Source organism: Candoia aspera, chromosome 14, assembly GCF_035149785.1.
Source record: "Candoia aspera isolate rCanAsp1 chromosome 14, rCanAsp1.hap2, whole genome shotgun sequence".
In the NCBI taxonomy this organism is placed as follows: domain Eukaryota; kingdom Metazoa; phylum Chordata; class Lepidosauria; order Squamata; family Boidae; genus Candoia; species Candoia aspera.
In genome coordinates this window covers 19,625,906-19,643,621 of record NC_086166.1, presented here as the reverse complement: position 1 = coordinate 19,643,621, position 17,716 = coordinate 19,625,906, and the positions used below count along the sequence as shown (strand labels likewise).

Genomic DNA, 17,716 nt, shown 5'->3' with positions numbered 1-17,716 from the left:
ACATTCAGATCATAAGACCTCCTGAACTGCAGAGAATTTACTCAGGAGGTGTCTGCAGATGTCCATTGTTGGAGCCATGTACCACCATAGCTACATCCTCTTTGCTCAAGGGCTCTGCATCAGCTCCAAGCTCCCAGTCGTCTTCCTTCCCATACTTCTCAAATAATGTCCATACTCATCTTATTCATCTTGTCCACCTACCCATCCTGTAACCTTGGAGGTGAACATTAATTTAAGGTGTAGTCTTTTTCTGTTTATATTGCAATTTTTTAAAGAATTCACAGGACAGTTTGTCAAAGTAAATGCCTTTAGTTATACAAGGGTGGTGGTGTTAGCAATAGTTGAAGTCATAAAGAGCCAAGGAGTTTATTACCCATCCTCAATGCCAGCAGCATGTAAAAACTGATGCAAGGGAAGGGGGTAATGCTTTCCCTACGCTGGACCACTTCACGCATGGAAGGAAAAACAGCTATTTTCCCTCAGATATACACACTCTTTCTCCAGCTTTCAAACACTCTGCATTTTTAAAAGGGTTTTGTCTCTCCCTCCCTCTTTTTTTTACATATGAGATAAAATGAATCAGTGAATAAAACTGCCAAGCTTAGAGCTCAATTGAAATAAAAAGTAGTAATGCCCACTGCTCACCAAGCTTTTGCAATGCATTACCCCCCCCTCTCTCTCTCCCACACACACACACACACACACACACACACACCTCAAATCAGCCAATTTTTCAACCCTGACATGCTGGCAAAGAGAAAGGCCAGCGGTGGGCAGCAGCTCCAAGGATTCTGTTTATAGACCACAGAGACTTCAGCAATTGCCTTCCTGTCAACCACAACTCAAAACACTAATAAAAAGGTTCCAGAACCAAGGAGCGATTTCCTCCCCAGAAAACCCAGAGCTGAGTCTGATACTATTTTTAGTGCAAAGAACCTTACAGAAGGACAGACTGGCAAAGTCTTATGCACAGAACTTTAAGGTGTCTAGAGTTGCAGTCCCACAAAGACACATGTGAGAGCAGACAAGATGGAGGAACAGACTGGATTATCTCTGTAGAACAGATATCGAAGGATCTCATTCTCATTTGAGTACACCAGCAGCAAAGTTGCATGAGCAGCGATGGGTTGCACACCACAGCAAGGAAGGTCTTCTCCAGGTTTCTGGCCCCACCAGACCAAGTGAATCCTGAGGTTTGCAGAACACAATACATCTAAAGGATCTAAGATCTCTTCCAAGTTAACCCACTTCCTCGATCTCTTGGACTTAACACAAAATAGCAGCAGCAATGGTGTGACCCACAGCTTCTATAGACTGCCAGATGAGAAGAAAATCCAGGCCAAGCAGCAAAAATGTGACCCAGACTAGCTCACCTTGGACTTTCAGGGCTTCCCCTTGTCTTCCCTTTCCAGCCCTGAGCCGCATTCCTACCGCTGAACCCAACCCTTTGGGTATGAATGAGGAACAGCAAGCAGCAGGTCACCGCTCAATCCCGGTTCCTGGCAGCAGCCCAAGGAAAAGGGGCGAGGCACCACCTTGGGAGCAGGCACCTCCTTCACCGCACATGCCTGGGAAAAGCCAGCAACAGGCAGTGGGCTGCTTTCACTCTTAGGATTGGATTTCACCCCGGTTCTCCACTAGAGTAGCACCTGGGAGAACTCAACCAAAAGAACAAAAAGCAAACCCAATTAAATTGAGTGCATGATTCACTATTAAAATATAATCAATAACTGTGAACAAAGGAATAAAGCCACTCAGAAGGCTACATTAAGAGGCCCTATCTTGACACCTCTTCAACAGCAGAAGCAGCCAAGCTCAAGTACCTGCACAGGAAGCGAAGGGCTCCTTCCAGGGGAGGTCGGCTGGGAAGGGATGGCGAGAACCGCACATCTTGCCTGACCTTTTCCTCACTCCAGATCTGCTGCAAGGCTGATTTCAAACGCAACATCCCACGTGCGTTTGATCTAAATATCATCCTTTTGCAGAGGGGAAACACAAGCCAATTTGGGCAGAACCGAATCTCCCGACCCTCACCCAGCTTTCCCCCTCTCCAGCAGGCCTCCCTGTCTCTCCTGGAAAGCAGTGAAGAGGGGGCAGCCTCTCCACACAGCCATCTGGAAGAGGCCAGGGGAGCTCTCAGTGCCCCCTTCTCCTGGCCGCCCCCCCCCCCCAGGGAAGACTCCGGATCTGCACCACCCACAGGCTCTTTCAGCAAGGGGAGAGGCCACAGGAAGGCCCGCGTGGCTGCTTCTGGGCCGGAAGACGGCAGAGCCAGAACTCGCTCTGAGAGGGGAGCACCAGCCGCCTCCCTGAGCAGCTCGCCAGGAGCCATGGAAACAAATGAACGTGCACCGTTCCACAAGGAACCCCAACTCCCCCCACCGTTTGGCAGCCGGAACAGCAAGACGATTCTCCTCCTCACACTTCCAGTTCGGAGGAAAATGCACAAGTGATCTGAGCAGGGTTTCTGGGGAACTGAGACTTCAGAACAAACCCCGCACTTCAACGTGGACATCTCTGTGATGTGGACCTCGCAGTCCCAGCCCACGGCCTCCTGCTCAGAGCCGCTCAACAGCAGAGGCTTTGCATCACGGGACAAAGGTTAAAACTTTGGAGGGCAGCTGGACAGGAAAATAAAAAGCCAAGGAAGCCTTCGGGGCTGCTAGGGACTGCAAGTAATACATCACAAGAGGACAGAAAAGCAGGTTTTTAGGATCACTGTATATTTCTATTTACGTAATGCCAACAAAACGTAGTACCCACAGTGAATTGTCGATGTGTCTCCCTTCCCAGGTCTTGATTCTGACCCTTCAGCTGCTCATTCATACTCCCACCTTCTAAATCCATTGAAACCATTCCAAGCAAAAATCATTTGAAAGAAATTACCATGACACCCAAGCAGTGAAAAATGTCCCAGATGAACCTCACCAGCCCCGAAAGCAATAACATTTCTGCTGAAGTGAACGTATAGTAACTCAGGGAAAAGGAGGCCTCTGTGACAACAGGAGGGGAGCAAAAGCCACGGGACTCCATCTTTACTCCATGCACAGAATCACAGAATTCCGAGGCAGGGACAGACTCCGGTGGTCATTGGTGATGGCCTCCAGGATAGGGGATAGCATGCTGTAGCTAAGGGAGGCTTTCTGTGGGGCAAGAAGCACCCCAAAAGACGACCATCTGGCTCCTCTCTGAACTTCTCCAAGGAAAAGGAGCTCACCACCTCCTGAGGATACATCCCACTGGAAAACAGCTCAACCCAAAATTATTATTTGTAACATAAAGTCATGGTTTCTTTGCCTGTCTTCTGAAGCCAGTCTGGACAATTACTTCCTGTCTGCAGAGTTCTCTTCTTCAGGCAAAAGAGACCCAGAGCTTCCACAGACTCCTCCTGGGCTTTCCTTCCAGGCCACAGATGATCTTTGTGACTCCCAGGACACACTCTGCTTAACCAGTGACCGCTGCCCAAAGCTGGACACAATATCCTACGGCCAGTCTGACCAACATAAAATACAGAGCAACTCTGGCTACTCTTGATCTTGACACAGGGAAGGAGCCCAAGATTGCATTCGCTTTATTTGTTTGTTTGCAGCTGTTTCACCCTCCACTTTCGATTTTTCCTACCCAAATGCAAGATACTGCATTTGTTCCTGCTGAAATTCCCGCTTGTTTCTGCCTGTTGTTCCAGCTTGTCAAGATCCTCCTGAATACCGATTCTGTCCTCTAAGATATTTACCTTCCCACCTCCACAGTTCAACCCTGAGCTACATATATTCTCTTCCACTGGAACCTTCCCATCTTCGTGTTGTCTGCAGACATTTTCTAATCCCTCATCCGGGTCATTTGCAAATACGGCGAACAGCCCAGGGCTTAAAACAGAGCCTCGCAGAGCCACTGAAGTCCACCCATTGGGACTAATTGCTCAGACAGCTCTGGGTCCACCTGATCATAGGATAATCCAACCGCATATTGCCAGCTTCTCTATCAGAATCTCACGGGAGACTTTTTTGAAGTCAAGGCGCACTATGTCCATCACTCTCCTGTGGTCAACTGAACTCTTATCAGCAAATGTAGTTTGTCGAGATTTATTCTTGATAAATCCATGCTGGCACCTGCTAAGCAAAGCCATCCTTTTCCAAATGCCCACTGCTTAATCATTTGTCCCAAAATTCTGCCTGGTGTCAACATCAAGCTAACAGGAATTATCTGGGACTTGCTGCCCCCCCGCTTCTGAGGACAGGAACACCCCCCTCCAAAGCCACGCAGGAGCTGGGGCATCTCGCCAGCCTACCTCTTCCATTTCCTACAGACACAGCTAAGAAGCCCTTTGTGTGTGCTGCGCTCCGCTCTTGCGAGAGTAATTCTTTTGTGTTTTCGCCTTCCTGACGCATTCAAAGTATTGCAGATTTCTGCTGCTGCTGTCCTCACCCAGAGAATCAAAGAATCACCTTAGCGATTTAGGAAGTAAGACGTTGCCAGCGGCATCCCCAGGATCTTGCCGCTTTTGTCAAGGCCACGTATATGACATTGTGACACCTGCAGAAAAGGGGCCGCGCTTGCTGTACAACACTGCTTTTGTCGGCCTGACCCCCCTTGTCTCCCCCAGAGGTCGCTGGATGTTGCTGCTGCCGAATTCTGCTGCTTCCTCTCCAAAACGGAAGGTGCCAGCAGGGAGACACCCAAACACTGTACATGTTAACTCACTGAACTGCAGAGGAGCTCAACATGCCCAGGAGGCAATACAGCACCAGAGCCAATTAAACTGCCCCGCCCCCCCCCCCCCGGGCCTCCATCACGGGCCGCTTTACTCCCAGAGCAAGGCATCTCCCCGGGGGTTCCAGGAAGCAAGCTGGCAACCACCACCACCACCACCACCGTCTCCCCTGCAAAGCCTCGGTGTCCTGCCTCCAGAGGTAAAAGCACAGAGCCTACAGGAGATCCCAACCCAAGCGTTCCTCCAGAAACCAGGCTGGGGGGGCGGGGGCTTGGTTTTAGGGACAGGAGTAACAACGGCTCTGCCAGATCAAGCCACCAAAGCTGTCCAGAAACCCACAGAAAGTGGAGGAATCAGCTTCAAGTCACCTCAGGCCCAGGCCCTTTGAGTCGATTCTGGCCCAGGGGAGCCACCAGGAGCGAGGCCACAGCCTGCTTTCCACCACTGGGCCTGCAAAGTGTCTGGCCCAGAAACATCCTCTCCTCAGCTGCGCCCAGTTGTGAAGAGGTGGCCCCCATCTGTGGCCCACCCCTGGTAAAAGCCGAAGCTGCCTGGCAGAAGCGGGCCCAGAATTTAACTGGGCGCAGAGCAAATGGGAGGATTGCGGGGTGTCTCCCCTTCTGCGAATCAATTTCTCCAGATGATCTGAGAGGGACAGAAACTTCTGGTTTCGCTCCCCACCGCCCGGTCCCCCATTTTCAGTGAAGGCTGTTTCTATAACACGCTTGGGCAAGTTGGTTATAAACCCGGCACTGCATTTGTACAGCATGCCAAGATGAGCCTGAACAGTGATTAGATTGTTGTTGATTCGTACGTTGGGCGACCCCAAGCCTGTTCAGTTCATTTGCGGCTCGGGAGGATGTTCAAAGCTACTCCTGCGCGGAAGGGTCAGCGGCCGGGCTGGGCGCCCTCCACTGACTCCTCCCTCTTCTCCAAGCAGAGAGCCAGTCGCCCAGCCCTGCCCTCCCCGCCAGCACCTCCTTCGGAGCACTGCAAGGCATAAGGCAGGTGCTTCCCCTGAGCTCCCTAACGTTTTCCCTGCCCCTTTATGCACCAGGCTGGCACTTCACCGAGCCTTTTACACAATCCAGTCTCCTCTGCAGCAAGAGGGGGCCAGCGCTAAGCCTACTGACATCACATTCAGCAATGCTGGACTCCAAATCCAAGGCAAATCCCTCGGTTAGCTGAGAAACAGTGCCTGACTAACCAAGTGGCAGAAATCTTCCAGGAACTTCTGCTCATCCCAACCCCGCGGCAGTGTCTGCACCTCCGTTTCCTGAGCCACGCAAACGTTAAGAAGCCAGGCCGCCAGAAGGGCCAGAGATATGCCAGAATGAGCACCGCCGCCCCTTGCCGTATGAGCCATAGCTGGGCATGCACACCCATGCACAGACACACCGCCTGAGATGCTCTGGGCACATGTTGGAGTGGGAGCAGTTCCGAAAGACCCTCTCGACAGCAAATGCCTGAGCTTTTAAACCCTAAAGATAACAACTCCGCTGGAGCTCAGGGCCACCAGCTGGCCAAAGGGCCAGCAGAGAGCAAGGAGAGAGCTGCAGCTGGGGGGGGGGCGGAACCAGCCACCCCCTTTCCAAGAACCCAGCCACTTTGGCAGAAAGCCTCTCTCTGGGGGGCCCTTCTTGCACCCAGCTTGCCTGGCACCAACAAAAGCAGGGCAGGGGGAGCGTGCATGCCCCAAACGTACTGGAAGGCAGAGAACAGGTCTGGCTCTCGACCAACGAAGCCGATGCCTCAGGAGGGCTGGGGTCTCCTCCACTGGTGGCTGGATGGCCATCTGGGGCAGAGGCTGGAGCCGTGGATTCCTACACTGGGCAGCAGTTGGACCAGATGGTGTCCAGGTTCCCTCCCACCTCCCAGGTTCTTTGAACTGGCTGGACGGGAGTCACCAGCAATCCCTTTCCCTGGAAGCTTAGATCAACTCAGTCACACGGGAGCCTTCCCACAATGCAAAACGCCCTGGACTTTTCTGACCTTCTTCACAGAAGCTGGGAAAACATGGATGGTCAACTGTGTACAGGAAGCTGTTTTGGATGGTCAGTCAATGCTCCCCCAGAAAGTCCCCCTTAGCAAGACCCCCGTATCACCGGGTTGGGGTAGAGGCTAAGCCCTCCAGGCAGCAAGACTGCAACCAGATGGGAATTCCTAACTAAGGGGACTGTGGAGGAAGAAGGTGCTTGCCAGGGCCACAGGGCCCAGAGACAGCAGGCTTCCAGCCCTGAGCACCCCTCTGTTTCTGCCCATGCACCAAAAAGGCTGAGCCCCTACTTGGCCTCCACTTGAGGACCAAGGCAGACATGCCGAGCTGCTCTTAATGGAGCCATGTGAGCAACACAGACCATGCCAAGAAGCAGAAAGAACCACAGGAGGGAAGCCAAAACACAGGAGTGGAAAGCAGCATCCTCGCACAGCACCAACAGGCTGCAGCTCCTGCACAGCGCAAACGGTCCAGAAACAGTACCGGTCCTCCCTATCCTCTGTGCGTGGCACACAAGGCAGCTCCCGGCTTGCAGCACTTGCCCAGGGCCACCCTGGATGCTGCAGTTGGACGCAAGCTCCGCATCCGCAGGTTGAAGAGACACCCCTCCCGCCCCGAGGCACAAGTGGGAAGCACCCGGACCCCATAGAAGGCTACCTGGGGCACGTGTGCAGGGGTGCAAATGGCAACCCTCTCCTTGCCTCTCATCAGCTCCCCGCCCCCTTGCCCTGGGGAGGTCCTGCTTGTGGGGCACCTTCCCCGATGCCCCTCGGGAAGACTTAAAGGCTACCTGCCAAAATGGACTGGGCAGCTGAGAGAGGGGCGCAGCCCTGGGCCACCCCCCAGCAAAGCCTGGCACCAGTGGCCACTCCAGGATATTCTCCCACCCTGGCCCCACTCTCTCCCCACAGAGGGCTTGCTCCGCAGTGCCCGGGCTGCCCCAGGTGCACACACAGCGGCACAGACACCTTCCTCCTCAAATGAGTGGGGGGGGGGGGTGTCTCCTGCCTCCCTTCCACAGCTTTGAGACTTCCAGATGGGTTTGACACCCTTGGAGGACCAACCAGGAAAGCCACAGCTCCAGATCCCAGCAAACTTCAGTGGGGGCAGAAGACTTCCTGCCTTGCACAGCTGGGGAGTCCTCCGGAGGCATCCTTTTGCACCTCTCTGGAGCACCTGAGCACCCTCTCCCAGCGGCCACCCCCACCACCCCGTCACAAGAGATGGAACGCTTCCGGTCCAAACTGCTTGGCCTGGGATCCCCTCAGGAATCCCGGAGGAACGGTTCTGGAGGGCTGAGCCCAGGCAGGGACAAGTGCAAAGACAAGGCAGCGGCCATACCTGCAAGTGGGGAGGGGGAAAGATTCCCAAGAGGTGGGGCAAAGGCATCAAGTTGCGGGGGGGGGGCTGTCCCAAGGAGGCTAGTCTCGAGTTTTGCCTGCTCGCCCGCGGGCAGGAAAGTCCCCAGCAGCTGGCTCCATCGCGCCTCCAAGGACGGCTCCGCGGGTCAGGCAAGCAAACGCTTCACCCCCACGGCCCGGGGCTGTCAGCTCCTGAGGCGGCCAGTTCCAGGGCCACCCCGCAGCTCCCACCCCAGCCCGTATCCCTGGACGGGACGCCCGACCCTCCCCCGCGCCTCGGTCCCCGGAGCCGTCGCCCACCTCCGAGCGCGGGACCGGGGCGCCTCGGCCAACACCAGGGGAGCCCGGGGCATCAGCTGGGCTCGACCCCGTTCCCCACGCCCTCCGAGCCACCAGCCACCTGCCGGCGGTTCCTCCGCTAGTGGCGGGGCGAAAGCGGTGCTCCGTGCCTCCACGCCCCAAAAAGGACCCCGCCGCCGCCTCACCTGTACCAGTCGAGGCCGTGCCCGTAGTTCCGGTCGAAGAAGTGCGGCTCGGTGCCCACGGCGCGGACGTCGGGGTGCGCCCGGAGCGCCTCCAGCAGGGCGCGGGTGCCCCCCTTCTTCACGCCGATGATCAGCGCCTGCGGCAGCCGCTTCTCCCCACAGTCCGGCGTGGCCGTGGCGTCCGCCAACTCGGAGGCGGCGGCGGCGGTGCTGGTGTTGCCGCCGCCAGTGCTTTCGGCAAGTCGCCCGGGGACCGCGGCGGCGGCGCGGCTGATGGCGGCTTCCTGCGCGGCGGAGCTGCTCCGAGCTGCCGCCGCCGCCGCCGCCGCTGGTGCTGCGGCGGCGGCGGCGGCGGCTGTGGAGACCGGCGGCGGCGGCGGCGTTCGGAGGTTCGCGGGGCGGCGGGGGGCGGCGGCGGAGCTGGCCGGCGGCGCGGCGGGGCTGGGCGAGCTCTGGGCAGCCAGAGGGGAGCGGAGGGCGCCGGGGCCGCCCATGAGGCTGTAGCAGGCGTAGGTGAGGCAGAGCGAGAGGCTGCACATGCAGAGCAGCTTGCGGGCGGGGGGGCCCTTAGGCGGGGGGGTCATGCCGCCTGCCCGCGCCCAGCCCCGGCCGCATCGTGTCAGCCGCCCGGCCGCCGCCCCCCCGGCTGCATGGGCCGCTGCCGCCCTCCCGCCCCGCCGCCGCCGCTACCCGAGGGGAGCCCCGCATGGCACAGCCGCCCGCCCGCCTCCAGCACGCTGCCCAGGCGCCCTTCGCTGGCCAGCGACGCTGCCGGGGGCCGAGGCTCCGCGCGCGAGCGAGCGCCAAGTCCCCAGTCAAAGTTTGGGCCGGGGGGCGAGGCGGGGGTGGGGGGTGGGGGGCGGCGGGGCGGGGCCAGGAAGGATGCAGCGGGCGGCGGCGGCGGTGGGGGCAGCTCGGCTGCTGATGCCGGGCCGGCCGGCTGGCCGGCTTCTGAAAGGCTGGGAAGGGGAAGGCCCCGCCCCCGACCGCCGCCCCCCCCCGGCGGGTCGCCTCGAGCTCCGCCAACCCGGCGCAGGCGACCTTGAGGCGGGGTGGGGCGGGGCCGGCATCGCGGGAAGCGGAGCCGGGCGGCGTGTTTCGGGGCCCGTGCAAAGTGCCGCCGCCGCGGCAGAAGAGCAGTTCCCGTTGGGACTTCAGCCGGGAGCGGGCAAACGGAAAAGCCTGCCCCCCCCCCTTTCCAGTGGGGATCTCCGTCAGGCTGGCACTCAGGTTCCCCCCACTTCGCAGCCTTTCCCTCGGATCTCCGAGCCGGAAACCAGGCGGCGGCGGCGGGACGGGAGGTCCCCGGGGATGGGAGCCTCAGGCCGGGAAGTCCTCTGCGGCCTCTCGTGCCCGTTCCCCCCTCCTCCCTGAGAGCCCTCCCTCCGCCCCCGGTCTGCAAGGGGCTGGCTCCGAGGTCCCCCTTCGGAGCACCGCCCCCCAGGACAATGCTCTAGGCATTTTAGGGGCAGATTGGGTGGTAACAAAATTTGAATAATAAATTTAAATAAATAAATAAATGAATGTTGCTCTCTCTGTCTCTGACGGAGCCCCCCTAACCCCATGAGAGCAGCCTAGCGAGCTTCCCTGCTTGTGAGTCTGCTCTGGAAAGCGTCCCCCCGCCCCCTCGCCCCACTTTCTCCTGCTGCAAGAAGAGCTGGACCCGCACTGGTGGGTCTCCAGGGTGGCCTTATCACTCCACAGCGCCTGCCTTGAGCTGCTCTCCCAAGGTGGGGCTGCCAGGCCTGGAGACCCAGGCGGGGTCTCAGCAGCAGCAGCAGCTCCAGGAGGGAATGGTGGACCCAGCAACTTGACAAAAAGGGGTGCCTGCTGAGCCCTGGGTGCTGGGAGCTGTGTTGGATCCACGGGCAGATGCAGTGTGCAGAGAGAAAGAAGCACGTGGGCACAATCTGTGGCAGCGCCAACATCTGGCCTGGCTGGTTTCCTGGCCCTGCAAATGCAAGTCACTGGTGCTCTCGGCTGGGCAAGAGGTGTGTCCGTGGGTTTGCCCAGCAAAGATTCTTCCCTTCGGAGCTATCTCGTCACTGGAGGCCTCTGGAATGAGGAGTCTGGCACCAGGCCTCGGCTGAAACAGGCCGGGTCTGCAGCCTGTTGGGCTACCAGCACAGTCCTGCTATTGCAGTAGGGCAAGCAGCTTGCCCAGGCAGGCCAGTGGCATCAGGCAGTGCCCTGGGAGTTCCACCACGCTGGTGCTTCCTTCATCTTTCCATCCTGCGGTAAGTAGGGAGGAGGAGCACATTAGTCTCACTTCCCCCTCGCCCACCAAGAACGTTACTCCAGACTCTTCCCAGTTATTCCGGATTGTTCGATTATCTGTTCTGTCCTGCGAAGTAGATCAGAATGAAAAAACAGCCTGGGACTCCCTTGAAAACACAGCAGAGGTAGGGTTTGAGCTGGCAGCTTCCTGGCAGCTCATCCCTCCTGGTTCCTCTACCGCTTTCACTCAAAGGGCCCCTTTCAGCATCAGGAACCTAGGGCCACCAGCCCCAAGGATGGTTGAGAAGGTTTTCAAAAAGCTCCTTTTCAAGAAATGAAAGGGGGGATAAATGCTCCTCCCTTCCAAAGGGTCAGAGGAATTGTTTTAAAGTATATGACTCTGTGTTTACCCAGACCAGAATGCAAATTCTCCTGATGGACCTGCAACTCCACAGGTGCCTGGCCCCTTCCAGTACCCCAAGCCCATCAGGCCGCGAAAACCAAGGGCTTTATGCCACGCAGCCCCACCCAACTTATATGTGCATTGCGTTTCTGCCCTGCCTTGCCCTGCCCTCCCCCCACCCCAATTGTGCTTGAGAAAAAAGCAGGAATGAAGCTGGCTGCATTTCGCCTTCTTGGCAAGCGGGGCAGGATATTGCCCTGCCTTCCATGCTCCTGTGCTGGGAGGGCTGGGCCCTGCCTTGGCTTCTACTGGCGAGGCTTCCCTCAAAAGCCCCTGCACCCCCACAACAGAGAAGCAAGTCCCAAGGCTCAAACAGCAGTCAACCCCCTACCAAGTTGGAAACGATCCATCCTGTCCAAGGAGCTGCTTTCCAACAGAGTTTGTTGCCTGTATCCAGGATGAGCCTGTCAGTCATCATTCCATCTATTACTGAGTCTTAAGCACCTGTCTGGCACTCTGACAATCTTGCCTGCTTCCAAAGAGCTGAGAAACACGGTTGGGACCCATCCATGTATTGACACTATCCAGAAGCCCAAATGTCCTTGTTCAGCATTTTCTTGCAGAGCCAGAGGGGCAGGAAGGGTAGGTAGAACCTGTGGGATGCCAGGGGGTGGCTCAGAAATTGCCCAGTCCAAACAGCCCTCCAAAGAGGAGAACTCCCCAGATCAATCCCACCCATGGCTCCCCTGAAGAGCTACTCTAGAAGGATGCCCCAATTGGGGGTGGGAGGAGTCAATGCCACTGAGAGGGCCACGGGGCTGCATTCCCTGTCTGTCTCTGGACAGAGACGATCCCACAGAGTGACCAAGTGGAGGTCAGTGCCAACATCTGGCCTAAGCCCGAATTAAAACGGCTTTTCAAAATCAGCCTCACTCAAGACAGCCTGGTAAGTCTACCACTGCGAAAGTCTTTCTGGACATCTCGGACGGTGACCAGGAGGGAGTCGCCCATCTGGCCTGGGCTGAGTTGGCTCAGTGGCTGAGGGCATGCCCTGTGGCACTTCCACGGCCTGCTTCCAAATGTCTGGAGCAGGGAGGTCTGCGGCTTCTAAGGAGGATGGGAGAGAAGGCTCCATTATGTGGCACAGCTGGCCAACAGGAAACAGCAGACAGCAAGTCATTCCACCTTAGAGAAATTGAGGCAAAGGAGGCTGTTACCTATGGTTTATAGATGGTTTCTCCCAGATCTCCTTCAGTCGAGTTGGAAGCTGGCATCCAAAAATTTCACAGGGAAAAAGGTGCAAGTGGTGTTTCGGAACAAGCTGCCGTGATACTGAAAGAAAGATGGAGGACAAAAGCCTTGAGCAAGAAGGACTAAGTTGGACAAAGAGAAAGGCCAGGTGAACAGGTAAGCTTCAGAAAAGGCAGAGACCCAGGCTCAGGTAGCTAGCGTAAAATGGGGGTGGGGAGCACCAGAGATCTCAAAGTGTTCGTCTTTGTTTTCTATTTGATCATTTACAGCCAGGCCTTCGACTGTGTAGACCAGGCAAGAATCTGGAACGCATTAAGGCTAATGGAAGCATCAGCACAGCTAGCTGTGCTTCTGAGGAACCTTTACAGTGAACTAGAACTGCTGTAAGAATGGGGTGGGAGGAGAAAAGGGTTCAGAATAAAAAAGAGTGAGACCAGGATGGGTATTTTAGAACACGCCTTATAAAAATGGCATGTGGAAAATCTGGTTGAACTTTGAAGACAAAAGGTAGAATGGACGATAACTGATAAGGAGACTGAGAGGACTGAAGCAATGAGTGGCCCTCAGAAAAGCTGTGGGTGACACCTGGGGACAGGTCGAGATGGCCATACGGCCACCAGGGGTTGGGCGCACCCAGCCCGCTATCCTACTTCGGCAAACGAAGGAGACCTATGTGCACTGGCATGCATCCCGGGGCTTAGACAAAGTCCTCAAAGAAATCACACCAGGAGCAGCACAAGGAACCTTCGCCCACAACCACTCCCAGCTCTTTTGGGCTCTCGGTGCCCTTCAAGACGGATGGGCGATGAGCAGCCAGTGGCCTTTTTTATCATGCAAGAAGCGTTCTTGGAAGGAAAAGGCTGCTGGCAGTCGACGCATCATTCTGCTTCATGCTGCTGCCCCACATTCCAATGATATTCATTAATACCTTTTTCATCAGAAAGGCCAGGGAGCCTGGGGGGAGCTCCGAGAGCTGTCCATGAATCCGGTGGCGTCTCCCAAGTGGGCAGCATTTGGGACCCCCTCCAGAAGCTGGAGCATCACAGCTCTTCCTGCAGTGCTGGGAGATTCTTCCTTTGGCTGGTCAAAGGATGCAGAGAGTGGTATATTGGGGGAGATGGGCGGTGACATAAATTTAATTAATAAATAGATAAATAAATAACCAGCACACAAATGAAGGGACAGCAATGTCTGGTGCGGGGCTTGCAGAAAAAAAGTCCCCCCATAGCCATGTGACCAGGAGCCCCCAGGGCTCAGAGAGTTTGGCCCCAGCCTGGCCTGAGCCCAGCCACATCCTTCAGGGAGGGCCCAATGGCGCCCTCTTCCTCTGTGCCCTCCAAGCCCGTACTTGCCTCCCCACGGGATAAGGCGACTCACCCTGGGCCCTAGGGACCATCCCCCAAAGTGTGCTGTGCTGCGGTGCCAGCCAGGAGCACCCGTGCCCCCCAGGTGGGAGAGAAGAGCACCAACTGGGCAGGGGTGGTGGGGGGCAGGCCTTGACGCTGAGTCTCCAGCAGAAGCCAGACAAGCCAAGCCAAGCGCATTCCCAAGTGGCCAGGGAGCAGGGGACAGACAACGTCAGTACAGGGAGCCGATTAATTTTTTGAATGCGGTGGCAGCTGCCTGCTCTTTTGGCCATTGCAGTAAATAAATGAAGCCTTTTCCAGCTCAGCAACAGGCAGGAGTCTTGCTTCATCTTGTTTCTGCTGCTGATTTATGACATGGCCGGTAATTTAAACATCTCTGGAGATCTCGGGAGTTGCTGCTTGATACGGAAGGGAAGGGAGACGCTTTCACTCTCCCAGAAACATTGCCCCCCCGCCACCAGCCCTCTGTCCCCCCCATGTGAGAACAGAGGCAGTTTCAGGGAGAAGCAGCTGTCGGCCCCGGACCAAGGAGATGGGCCCCGCAGCCGGCCTTCCTTCTAGCATCAAGCCCAAAGGAGCAGGCTGCCGAGGGAGCGCCAGGAAAGCGGGAACCTGCTCCGGGCTGCCCTAGTTGGCCTTGGGCCTCAAGGCCGCTGGAGCATGCGAAGGGGCATAAAATGAACCCCCCCCCCCCGAGCCAACTTGGTTGGCTCTGGACGCCCCCCCCACCCCACATCTTCCCCAAAGCTGCTCCTATGAAGGAGCCATCTTCCCTTGCAGGCCCCTGGGGGTCACTGAGAGGAGCCTTTTCCACAGGGCTGGCCCAGAGCCCCACTCCAGGAGGCTGGACGGTGTCCCAGAGGCAGCCAGCCTAAAGGGCCCTCCAGCTCCCTTCAGCCAGCAGGTCTGGGGTAGGGTGAGCTGCCCGCTGCCCCCTTCAGCCCCTGCAGAGCAGAGCTCCTGTCAGCTGTCGTAGGGGAGCCCCATTGCCTTGTGCCAAACCGCCCAGCCAGAGCAAGGCCTGCTGGCTCCCCTCCCTCGAATCGACCTGCCAGCAAAGGCCAGGGGGCAGGAGTTCTCCCCACCCCCAGGCCTCTTTGCTGCTCCTGGAGCTGGCCCGGCAGTGGGATGGGACTCCCCGGGCAGTGCCTGCCTCTTCCCTGGCTCTCCCCAGAGCCCTTCATGTTGACCAGGAGGAATCGTCCCGCCTAACCCTTCTTCACCTCCCCACCACCCTTCATGCCTGAGTAACTGGAGTCCAGGCTCTGCCTGCTGGCTGTTTCAATGTGCTTCTTGCCTGCTTTATTACCGGCCGAAATCTCCTCGCCCTCCTTGGCCGGCAGCTGCATCTTCACGGGTCCTCTAGAAGGGGCAGGTAGCCAGGAGCAGAACAGGAGAGCTTTGCCAGGGAGTTTTGGGCAAGAGGAACAGCTGATGTCAGTCTTATCTTATCTTTATTATTACGGTCACAGACCAGAATTACAAATAAAAAAGAAAAAAAATCATTGAAATGCATTGAGATACATAGAAAATACATTAAATAAAATGAACAAAACATGATAATATATTTACAAATTGGTAAAATCGTCAATGGGCAGTCGAGGTCTGCCTAATTTGCAGACAGTATAGCAAAATTTAGCTACGTTCAGGGAAACTAAATCATTCTGAGCAGATAGCAACAACTGAACATAAAAAAGATCAGAATTTCCTGGATTTTATCAAATGAGGAGTTATTAAATGGGTTCGTGAATCCTTATAGAAAATACAGTATAGCAGGACATGTATTATAGTTTCAATAGCCCCTTGTCCATTGGGGCACAATCTCAACTCATATGGGACTTTTTTGTAGCGGCCCTCCAAAACTGCTGTAGGAAGAACATTACAGAGTTCCGATGTCAGAGTCTGCCAGAAAGTGGGGCCAAGGGGGTGCACTGAGCACATGAAGGGAGGGGGCAGGAAGTTGCCCCTCGAGGAGCCCTAAAAGACATTGGGGACCTGCAGCCCTGGGGAGAGATGATGGTGGCAGCGGCAGCTGTTAGGTCTCTTAAGAGTTGGGGATATGTTCTCTGTCTCCCACAGGGAAGAACCAATGGACCAAAACGGCAGGGAAGTAAATTCAGGTTAGCCGTTAGGACGGCAGCAGTAAGAGCTCTCAGCCGGTGAAATAGGATGAAGTGGATAGCCAGCCGTCCATCCAAAAGCACTGAGCAGGGGATGGACCAGATCTCTGTGGTCACTTCCATCTCCATAATTCTGTGATTGTCTTGTTACTTGGAGGGAATGCAGTTATCCTTCTGGCACGCTTGTCTCCTTGCTGGAGGAAGGGCGAAAGGCCTGGAGGCCAGCCTTTTTTCTCAAAGGCTCGGCAGGGAAGGGGAGCAGTGCAGAGACCTCTCCCAGAAGTCCAGCAGGCAGAGCTCTGAGGAGCAGTGGACAGATGTTGTCCAGGAGCAGAGCGGGTGGGGCAGGGGACATTCCAGAGGGAGGTGGGAGTACTGGAGGCAAATGAGCCAGGAGGAGGTCCATACCGCTCACCAGCTGGTTTGAAGCTCTGGATATGGAAGGTGAACAACAAGCGCCAGAGACAGTCTATCATCCCAGCCTCTCCGGAAGAGTGGAAAGGACTCTCAGCTCCCCAGGGTCAACAAGACCAGAGTTCTCCACTGAGGACAAAAAGAGGAGTGGTGATGCTGATTGCAGGGGGCAAAAGCGGCTGAATGTGCACCGAGTAAGCTTTTGTGAGAAGCCTGCTGTCTTCCTGGGGCACATATCCAGGGTGGGGCAGAAAAGGTCGTCAAGGCTCTTCGAACCAGTTAATTGCTGTTCACGCCTGCCTGTCTACGTGGGGACAAACCCTTCAGGGGACCATAAGGCATAATGAAGGCCTGGTCAGCAAACTGAAGGGGCCGACGTGTGGAACTGGACAACTGGCCCAGCAGAGGGGGTCCTGCGGGATGGCTGGAAAAATATGCTTGGCAAGATGGGGCTTTCTCCTGAACTAGGAGGGAGAGGGAGCACAGGACAAGGGTTAGAAGGGCTGGACGTGAGGAACACAGCTGCCCTGGACAGTGCAAGCAGCAAAAAGCAAGAAGGATATTTGAAAATCTCCAGTGCGGAGCAGCAGGAAAACCAGTGAACAGGAACCCCTCCCACTGCCAGAGCCTATCCGTCAAGGCACAGAGTGGGCAGCAAAGAGGGGCAACTAGAAATCCCACCACAGGAGAGCAAATACGACCCAATAGGTACAGAAGCATGGTGGGATGAGATCATAATGGGATGTTGTACTTGAAGGGTATCACATGTACAATAGAAACAGACCCCGTGAAAGCCCTTTAGATAGGAAAGCCTGAGTCTCGGAATCCTAGGATTGGAAGGGACCTTGAAGGTCATCCGGTCCAACCCACTGCCCCGTGCAAGAATCCTCATACCACCCCAGACAATGGCTGTCAAATCTTTTCTTGAAATCCTCCAGTGACGGAGCATCCGTGAGTCCAGGAGGCAGGGTGGGCCACTGCTGAATGGCTCTCAAGGTGAGGAAATTCCTCCTTATTTCAAGTTTGGATCTCTCTCTGTTAAGCTTCCCATGACATCCAACGTTATGGACAGGGACTCTCATTTTTATGAATTCCCACCCACTTCACTTTCAAAATATAATCTGCCTTTTTCACTTAAAAAAACCATTTGCTCTTTGTTTGTTTTCCAAACTATTGCCTGCTTTCTGTGGCCTCCCTGGTTCTAGACTGCCTAACTTCAAAAGCAGGGGAAAAAGCAGGGTCACTAGCTGAGCTGGCCCAGCTGAGGCAGTTCAGGGGACATACAAGGAACCCAGTTTCCAGGGAATAAACCAGCTGAGTGAGCAAAGGAAGAGCCCGTGGAAGGTCAAAGGAGGGGCACTGTTGTTTTAATGTCTTGCTTATTCCAGTCG

The 17,716-nt window shown here is 56.0% G+C and overlaps 1 protein-coding gene across 1 annotated transcript in view; it reads right to left on the bottom strand.

Annotated features, from left to right (window-relative positions):
• The window catches only part of LOC134505111 (heparan sulfate glucosamine 3-O-sulfotransferase 4-like), a 133,737-nt gene extending 124,491 nt beyond the window's left edge, over nt 1–9,246 (bottom strand). Inside the window, exons 1-2 of the mRNA XM_063314645.1 lie at nt 8,919–9,246; nt 8,554–8,837 (exon numbers count right to left, since the gene is read on the bottom strand). Of these exons, the coding sequence (XP_063170715.1) occupies nt 8,554–8,837; nt 8,919–9,137 (503 nt within the window). The 5' untranslated portion in view covers nt 9,138–9,246. The remainder of the gene's footprint in view (nt 1–8,553; nt 8,838–8,918) is intronic.
• Nucleotides 9,247–17,716: the final 8,470 nt, after the last annotated feature.